The sequence below is a fragment of the Phyllostomus hastatus genome, unplaced genomic scaffold (genome assembly GCF_019186645.2).
Source record: "Phyllostomus hastatus isolate PE091 unplaced genomic scaffold, TTU_PhHast_1.1 phas_contig_459, whole genome shotgun sequence".
Taxonomy (NCBI): domain Eukaryota; kingdom Metazoa; phylum Chordata; class Mammalia; order Chiroptera; family Phyllostomidae; genus Phyllostomus; species Phyllostomus hastatus.
The window spans coordinates 56,706-65,957 of record NW_025333883.1 but is presented as its reverse complement, the minus strand read 5'-3'; the positions used below and the strand labels follow the sequence as shown (position 1 = coordinate 65,957).

Below are 9,252 nucleotides of genomic sequence, written 5' to 3'. Positions count from 1 at the left end.
AGGATCCAGGATGAGCAATGTCCTTCCTGTCTCCTCTCAGTCTGGGCTCACCTGCCAATCAACCAAGGATGCCTTGTAGCTTCTGATGCCCCCTGAGAGCTTAGAGGATTTGTATGTGGCTTCCAAGTAGCCCTTCCTCCCACAACTCTTTCAAACCTGTGTCTTAATCAGAACCCAGAAATCACACAGAGGGAACCTGTTCAGGTCTCAGGCTCTGCTGATCCTCACAACCATGAGAGGTGAGTTATCACCCTTGTCTGCAGTGAGGGAAAAGGGAGAAAGGAAGTGACTGGCTCAGAACCAAAGGTCAATAATACTTCCCCCTGTCTTAGATTAAAACCTGTGAGTAGTTTGCAACTGCTACGTTTGCTCAGCTTATGGACACAGAGTGACCAGTGTCAGATGCAGAGTTATCCCTCACAGAGCAGGGCAGTGAGGAGGCAGACATGCTCAGGGGCCTGCATGGGAGGGATGGAGAGAAGGTCTCCTGCTCATAGAGATGAGGAAGTCTGAGATGGGAAGTGTGAGGCAGAAATCAAACCACACACATGGCCAGGAGGGCAGGTGGCTCTCACTGTGGATCAGGTGACCTTGTTGTAATCCTCTCCCCATGCCTCTTGCCCTTCAGTGGGTGGTCAGTCTGCAGACAGTCCCATTGGCTGCCCAGGCCACCCAGGCAGAGAGCTGATGTGCCCTCAGCTCTTCCCTCTCTTCCCCCCACCCAATGAACACACCCACAGCTCTGACCCTGAGAGCCTGTTTTTGTGACCCAGTTCCCCTCCACAGTCACACTCAGGTGAAGACCCAAGACATCCGAGTGGATGCAAACCCATCATCCTCTGCTCTGGCCTCCTGTGGACCCCAACTCCCAGTTGAGGGGTTTACTCCCATGGACCTGAACTTACCTGTCACAGGTCCTCCCTGCACAAAGTCTTTCCACAGGTCTCCACCTCACTCCAGCACACCCAAGGAGCCCCACCTAATGGTCCATGTTGTTGGAGATCAGGCTGAGCTAAACTCTCCATCCCCAGCAGAGCCAAGTCTTTCCTACAAACCAGACCCTTCCCAGTGCCCACCTCCCCTCCCCAGACTCACACACCTGGGTCATGGCCACACTGGGCTTGTCGTGGGCACCCCCTGAGCCAGTCTGCTCTGTGCAGACTCCACTGCACACCTCCTAGACCAAAAAACACAAAGAAGACTTCCAGCACTTCTCACTCAACTCTACGCACACTTTTGTGTTAGGGATTGCTTAAGATTTCATAAGAAATCCTCACAAACCACTTAGAATGCTGATTAACTCATCAACGGGTATCCTATGGTATTGGAGTTTTATCACCGTTTATTATCCACAAATCTCACTGCAGTCTATTCCCACACAGTGGTATCTTCTGAACACACCAATCTGCTCGCACATTTTTTTTACTGAATTCTTTTCTGTAACTTTAAAGATCAAACCCAACAGTCCCTGTAGGGAACAGAGGCCCCATGTGACCAGGGCACCACATACCTTGGTGACTCACAGCTCTTAGAATAATCACCCTCTTTCTGGTCCATGGTGATGTCCTCTCACCCCCTGGGCTTGTCCTGTGCTGGACAAGGCACCTGCTCAGTCAACATCAGCCAGATGCCAGAATAGAGAAAGGCTGAAAGAAACTTTGCATTTATGTTGTCTCAGGAAAGGAAATGAATGCCCATGGTTACGTGAGTTCTAGAAAAGGCAGAGTCAGAACTGCAACAGAAATTGGGCTGCTCCTGTGTTCTACCCAGCATCCTCTGCCCTCATGCTGAGGTGTTACTCTCTGGACTTTAGTGTCACATGACGTGGAGGCAGTGCGTGTGGCGTCTGCTGAGACTCAGAGGTCTTCTGAAAAGTCCCAGAACCTGCTGTCTCCTCCACTACCTTCCAGGGAGGGCAGATGGCGGCTGAGTAAGAACTGAGACTTGTCACACGGAACTACACCCCATGGGTCTGTCTGTCCTGCTGAGCTGTGGACATTGTACGTCATCTGCACCACTGGGAACCCTGGAAGACAGCATTATGACCCTGACCTTCATCACTCTTCTCGGTCTTGGTGAGTTTTGGCAAAAACAGAGGGATGGGGTACCCTTCCCTCCCAGGTCTGCTCCCTCGAAAAGCCCTGGGACTGAGGAGGCTCAGTGGGTCAGACCCCCTGGTGAACAGAGAAGTGCCTCAACCCCACGTGTGACCCCAGTGCTCAGGGGCCCAGGACAGGCCTGGAGCTTGTGTGTGGGGGGTGAAGGATAACTCACAGGAACTCTCTTCCAGGGCTGTGTTGGGGCCCGTGGGACCAGGTCCAGGCAGGTGAGTCCTCCCCCAGAGCTCCTGCTTCAGCACAATGATGCCCCTGGGCAGCTGGGGGACACACAGTGGGTCTTGGCTGGTGGTGACCAGTGTGGGAGGGGTCTTGGAGTGAAAGCTGGGGAAACTGAGGGGAAAAGGGCACCCTCTGACACTGCAGGTCTGATTCCTTTCCAGGACTCCCCCCCAAACCCTCCATCTGGGCTGACCCAGGCCCCAGGGTCAGCAAGGGGAGCCCTGTGACCATCTGGTGTCAGGGATCTCTGCCGGCGGATCGCTACAGTCTGTATAAAGAAAGGGGCTTTCAGCCCTTGGATACAAGGATCCCACAGGCCTCCAGCAACAAGGCAGGGTTCCCCATTAAGTCCATGAGCCCCAACAGTGCAGGGAGATACCGCTGTGCATATTCCAGCTCCAGACACTGGTCCGAGCGGAGTGACCCCCTGTCGCTGGTGATGACAGGTGAGAGGGTGGAACTGAGTCCCCTACTCACAGAAAGGAAGATCAGAGTGTGGCTGCAGGGAGACCTCGCCCCTCACAGCCCACACCTGGGGAAGGTGCAGTCATTGTCTCACATTTAACACAGATCTTTCCTTCTCCCTCAGGAGAGTACAGTGCACCCTCCCTCTCAGCACACCCAGGCCCAGTGGTGGCCTCAGGGGGGAGAGTGTCCCTCTTCTGTATCTCAAAGGACACATCGGGCCCTTTCCACCTGCTGAAGGAGGGAGGGGCTGAGCAACTCCAACACAGGAAATCAGACCAGAGATCCTATGCTGGGACATGGCAGGCTGTCTTCCCTGTGGGCCCCGTGAGCTCCTCCCATGGGGGGACCTACAGATGCTATGGTTCCTCCAGCTCCAACCCCAATGTGTGGTCACAGCCCAGTGCTGCTCTGCACCTCGAGGTCACAGGTGAGGTGGCCCACACTTGGCTTCAATTCTTTCTTGTGCCCAAATAACTGATCTAAACCTTGTGATTAAAAGGCTTGAGGTCACTGGGATTTGTGACATGGGCTTGTTGGAGACAGAACCACAGGGAGGAGACTTAGGGAGGCACAAATGACAGCTCTCCCTGCAGCCCCCATGGATAGTGTGTGTGTGTCCCCTGGGTGACAATGACCTTCTCCACAGGTGTGTATAGGGAGCCCTCCCTGTCAGCCCAGCCAGGCCCCCTGGTGCTGCCTGGAGAAAGCCTGACCCTCCAGTGTCACTCAGAGCCCGGCTTTCACAGATTCGCTCTGACCAAGGATGAGGGGACCACACCCCCTCAGAGTCTCCATGGGAAGCACAGCCCCAACTTCCCCCTGGGCCCTGTGAACCTTACCCACGGGGGCCAGTACAGGTGCTACAGTGGACACAACCTCTCCTATGTGTGGTCAGCCCCCAGCCCACCCCTGGACATCCTGATTACAGGTAAGGAGCCCTGCCCTGCCCCCTATCCTGACTGTCTTCCTTGGGGCTCTGGCCCAGGGTCACCACTGTGCTGATGGGATCCAGGTGAGTGTCCTGGAGTAGAGGCTGAGAGGGGCTGAGGTCTAGGGCAAGGGAATGAGGGGCATAAAGATGAAAGGCACCGACTCAGAGGGACTGAGAGGAGCTGACAGAGGGAGTGAGCAGCCCTGCAGAAGGACATGGCCCATCAGCTCACAGTCAAGTTCGTGGGGGTAGCAATGACTCTGCACATCACAGCCCTCCTCTCCCCAGGAATATACGAGAAACCCTCCCTCTCAGCACAGCCAGGGCCCTCAGTGCCCTGGGGAGCAAACGTGACCCTGCAGTGTGGATCTGAGGTCAAGGCTGACACCTTCCACCTGCACAGGGAGGGGTCCCTGGATCCTCCCCAGTGGCTTCATCTGCAGGACACGGCTGGCCCCTCTCAGGCCAACTTCACCATCAGCCCTGTGACCTGGAGCCACAATGGGACCTACAGGTGCTACAGCTCACACAGCTCATCCCCCTTCCAGCTGTCACAGCCCAGTGACCCCCTGGAGCTCCTGGTCTCAGGTGAGGATCCCCAGCCCCTCCACTGCATCCTCATGGTCAGGTCAGACCCTGTCCCCACAGGACCTTTAGGCCAGATATGGAGTGAGGGGGTCACCAAAGGAGTGCCAGGATGAGCAGACTCTTACCTACTGGGGGGATGGAAAAGCCAGCACCACCCCACCCCTGCCTCATCATCCTCTGCATCCCTGGGGCCCAGACAGGTTCTGGGGACAAGGGAGGCTCTAGAGGCTTTGGGCTGAGCAAAGGGAGGAAAGGCCAGGGGCACCCATCCCGATCCCCCACCCTCTGCAGCACCCATGGCCTCACCCAGAGAGACCAGGATGAGCATGGGGACTAGCAGAGGCCTTGCTCCCAGAGAGAACCAGACAACCTGTTCTGGAACCTTGTCTCCCTGGAGGTCTGCGAGCCTGGCAGTGATGCAGGGGGGATCACGGGCCCTCCAGGGCTGTGTGGCAGGCAGATGATGGGTGGGAAGGGTCTTAGCAGAGGGAAATGCTGTGGTTCCCACCCAGGGCAGGGGCAGCCAGGCTCAAGTGGGGAGAAGGCAGCCCCCACCCCTCACCCCCAACCTGAATTTCCAGAAGGCTCTGAGTATCTGCCCCTCCCTACCACGGAGTCAGGACCACAGAGTGGTAAGTCAGGGTCTCTGTGGGGAGGTGGAGGGTGTGTCCTGGGGGGACAGGGGCTGAGTCCTGAGGAAGTTCAGGCTCCTCTGGAGGCTCTGACTTGGACATGCCCTTCCCCTCTCTGTGCATCAGTGTCTCCAAGTGTAAAAGGAGAGAATTGTGGCTCAGAGCTTCTTCTTTGGTTTTTTTTTTTTAATCTTTCAGTTGTGGCTCTGACCTCCAGGGAGGGTGGTCTGACAGGGAAGCACCCCAGGACATGATGTTATGGAGTCTGTCCCCTCTGTAGCAGTGATGGTGACATGGTACAGGGAGGGGCATGCAGAACAAGGGCCTGAGACATCCAGGTCCTCTCCCTCAGCCCCCAGACTCACCTCAGAGCAGGGAACAAGGGCTGGAGTCAGACATGGTTCAGGTGCCGGCTCTGTTGCTCCTGCTATGGGGCCAGGTGTTCCCTTGTCTTCTCTGAGTGTTGGGTTCCTGTCTGTCCATCCCTGGTCCCCTCTTGCTCACAGGGCTGCAGTGACACTAGGTGATGTAAGGGGCCTCACAGAGCTCAGGAAGGCAGAGCCCCAGCCCAGCCCCACCATCCCAAGTGTGCATCAGGGTTCACCCCATGCCTGCCCACCTATATCCCTGCTGTGCTGGGGACAGGTAATAAGAAGGACCCTCAGCTCCAGGTGAGACAGGACAGACCCCTGCAGATGAGGAACCCAAAGCTTAGTGCTGGTGTCCACCTGGGGGCAGCATGAGGACAACAATGGGAACTCACATCCTGGGGTCCAGTCCCAGCCCTGCCCTGGCCAGGCTGGGTGACCTGGGGAATGTGGCTAACCTCTCTGAGTCACAGTGAACTGGGTGGTGGGTCAGCCATCCTGGGTGCACAAGGGCTGTGAGGTTAGAGAAGATGATTGACAGACCCCAGCATTTGCCTTGCACACTGTAGGTGCTCATTAAATGGCACCATTGGCTCATTCATGATGTCACTCCAGCCGAAGGTCTCCAACGGTCCCTGAACGTACTGACTGGGGTGTCAGTGACCCTCCTCCTCCTCCTCTCCCTCTTCCTCTTCTTCCTCCTCCGACACCAAAATCAGAGCAAAGACAGGACATCGGGTGAGTAGGGAACGGGGTGACCTGAGCCACAGGAGAGAAGGGCTCAGAGCACCTGCTACAGGAGAAACAAATAGATGGGGAAGGTCATCTGAGAAACAGATTTCTCCCGAATCTCACATCAGAAATTCTGGAAAGATTGCACTTAATTTCAATACATGTATATAAAATAAGGTAATTTTTCATAGTTTTCAATCTCCTGAAATATGAAATGTACGCACAAGTGTGTTAAAGTTTCCACCTTTAACCTGCAATCACATGGGGAGGGGCCCCTACACTCCTTGGGCTGTGACTCTCCCTCTTGACCAGCCCAGAGAAAAGCTGATATCTGACCTCCTTCAGGGGCCACAGACCCGGAGCCCAAGGATAGGGGCCTGCACCCCAGGTAATTCCTGCCCCAAAGACCCCAGATCCCCACCCACACAGGACCTACTCTGCCCCTAACTCCCTGTCTCCTCCCCCAGATCCAACCCAGCTGTGGACACCCAGGAAGAGCCCCTCTGTGAGAGGAAGGGACAGCTGCCCTAGGGAGGGGGCACAGGGATTTCAGGAAGCAATGGGGGAGGGGACAGCCTGGAAGGCTGTGGGGGTCAGGGGTGAGAGAGACTGAAAACCACACTGGGTGACCAGGCCCCTCACCTCACCCCTGGGTTAGTGACCCATCTGGGAGTTGGCGGGTCTGTAGCCCTGAGATCTCAGGGACCATGACAGGAGACACTCCCTGTTCTGCCCCAGCAGATGCTGCCATGAAGGATCCACAGCCCAGGGAGAGAGTGGTGCTGGACCCACAGGTGAGACCCCTGCTCCTTTCCAAAACACCAAGGACCTTTGTTTCACCCAGTTTATTCCAATGGTCACTTCCCTGTCCACCTCACCTGTATCTCAGCAGCGTCCACACTGACCTCTCCTTAAGGGCACCAGGTCATTCTGCTGTGACTCATTCCCATACCTTCCCTGTGTCCTCATCACCCCTCCTGGGTGATCCTCTCTGCTGGCCACTCACCCTCTATCTGACCTTGTGCAGCCCCAGGTCTCAGGAGGAGGCATGAATGAGTGAACCATCTGCAGGTCCTAGGGTCCCGTCACTCACTCACTCAGCAGCTGTGATGGGAGCTCACTGGTTACGAGCACAATGTCAGTGCCACAGTGCCACCCTGAGCAGCCTGTCCCCACACTCCTTGAGCTCATCTGTGTGTGAGGGAGACAGCTGCAAACAGGCAGATGGCATCCTGGAGAGCCAAGTGCTGTGAAGGGGAATGAAGTAAAACCAGAGAACAGTGTGTGATGAGGGGAGAGAACAGAGAAAACAGCAGGTGCAAAGGTTGAGGCAGGACCTGCTGCTTCAGGCAGATGGGCCCTGTGGCTGTAGCTGAATCGACAACAGACAGAGCGTTAGGTTAAGAGTCAGATCCATAGAAGCACCAGGAGTCCCAAGGCTGAGGGCGTCCCTGCAGACTCCATCAGGAGAGTGACCTCATGTGATCTGAAGTTTAAGTCGTCACTCTGACACCATGTGGACACGTGATGAGGGTTTCAACTGTGGGGTCAACACACTGTTTCTGTCTCACTGTCTCTCTACAGCAGAACAGGACCCATGACAACTCCCAGAGAGAGACCTATGCCCTGGTGACCCTCTCAACATCAAGGCAGATTCAGGGAATGGTCCCTTCTCCTTCCCCCCTGTCAGAGGAATTGCTGGACAGGAAGGGCAGACAAGTAGAAGAAAACAGGCAGATGGACAGTCAGGTGGGTTCTGTCCTCCCCAGACCCCAGGCTTCCCCAACCCCAACCACCTTTCACCCCTCTCACTGTCCCCCTGCTCCAGGCTGCTGCATCTGAAGACTCCCAGGACTTAACCTACGCCCAGCTGAACCTCTTGACGCCCAAGTGGGAGACAAGTACTCCCCTGTCCTCCCCATCAGAGAAGCCCCCCGATGAGCCCAGTGTGTACGCTGCTCTGTCCTTCCACTAGCCCAGGGAGGACCCTGATCACACACTCCAGGGAGGGGGCCTGCAGGAACCCCAGAAGCCATAGGAGCCACCAAAAGGACACTCACTAGTGGCCCCAGCCACCCTGAGGACCTGACATGGACCCCCAGCAGCTTCTGGGACCCTCTGGGAGTCCCCTGATTCTGCAATCACAGATAAGTAATATCCCTATACTTTGGAATCAAAGCAACAGACTTCTCAAGAATCAATGTGTGAATTTAGAACCAAAACGGAAGTGAAAGAATGCTTCCAATGAATGATAGTGTAAATACTACATATTAAACCTACAAGATGGAACATTAACAACCATGAATGAACATCTTAGAGAAGATAAAGGCTAAGACACAGAAACCACCTAAGTGTCCTCCCACATGTGCTGAGATGAAGGTGTGGCAACCTGTGTGATGGAGTGTCACTAGGCCACAGAGATGAAATCCTGTCAGTGTGGCGACATGGAGGCATCGTGAGCATGTCATGCTACGTGGGGTAAGTCGGACCCCACAGCACAAGGACTGTACAACTTCACTCCTATGTGGGTGAGATCTGAAACTCTGCACTGTCGTATGTATTAACTATATTGACCTTGTAATTAAAAATTTTCCTGCAGAGTGAACCTGGAGTCTGAGAAGTTTCCCTGGCAAATGCTTCACAACACTCATGCATGTGTGAAACACACACATATAGGAACATACACACAACAGCCTTACACAAGCCTCTCCTAAGAGTAAAGGAGGAAGGCACACACCCCAGCACAATTTATCAGGCCAGAAATAAATTGATGATGAAACCAAATGAGGGAGCTACCAAGAGGGGACCTCACAGGAAGCTCTCTCACGTGAACTCAGGTGCAGCGTCCTAAACAAAGTATCACCAAGATGCATCAAAGCATAAACTGTGTCATCCATCCCGACCAGGCAGGTATCTGATTTCAGGAATGCAGGGTGGTTTCATATGTTTAAAAAATCAATCAGTAGAATTCAAATATTAAAAGTAATAGCAAAAAATAAAAATAAAAAGAGATTATTGACAGATGCAAAACTTCTGTTGAAATACGGCACCAACTTACAGTGAAACCCTCTTCAGAAATAAAAGAGATTTTCTATCATTTTTCAAAGCAACTTTCAAATAAAGGAAATAATGCTTAAAAAAAATAACTTGAAAGCGTTTTGACTGTGATTGAGCCTGGGGCAAACACCCTCAGT

At 54.3% G+C, this 9,252-nt stretch overlaps 1 protein-coding gene across 7 annotated transcripts; it reads left to right on the top strand.

Moving 5' to 3' along the window:
- Nucleotides 1-1,517: 1,517 nt before the first annotated feature.
- Nucleotides 1,518-9,118, top strand: LOC123822891 (leukocyte immunoglobulin-like receptor subfamily B member 3). Of its 7 annotated transcripts, none has more exons than XM_045845051.1 (13): nucleotides 1,518-2,075; nucleotides 2,291-2,326; nucleotides 2,501-2,785; nucleotides 2,929-3,234; nucleotides 3,538-3,735; nucleotides 4,027-4,326; nucleotides 4,908-4,958; nucleotides 5,942-6,064; nucleotides 6,404-6,446; nucleotides 6,526-6,563; nucleotides 6,800-6,852; nucleotides 7,643-7,807; nucleotides 7,887-9,118. In XM_045845051.1, exons 1-13 carry the CDS (start codon nucleotides 1,967-1,969, stop codon nucleotides 8,031-8,033), a joined length of 1,854 nt encoding a protein of 617 aa, XP_045701007.1. In that variant the 5' UTR covers nucleotides 1,518-1,966; the 3' UTR covers nucleotides 8,034-9,118. The 7 variants fall into 7 exon arrangements, with proteins under 7 accessions (XP_045701007.1, XP_045701005.1, XP_045701003.1 ...); XM_045845049.1 differs by having other exon boundaries at nucleotides 3,454-3,735; nucleotides 7,646-7,807; XM_045845047.1 differs by having other exon boundaries at nucleotides 3,454-3,735.
- Nucleotides 9,119-9,252: the final 134 nt, after the last annotated feature.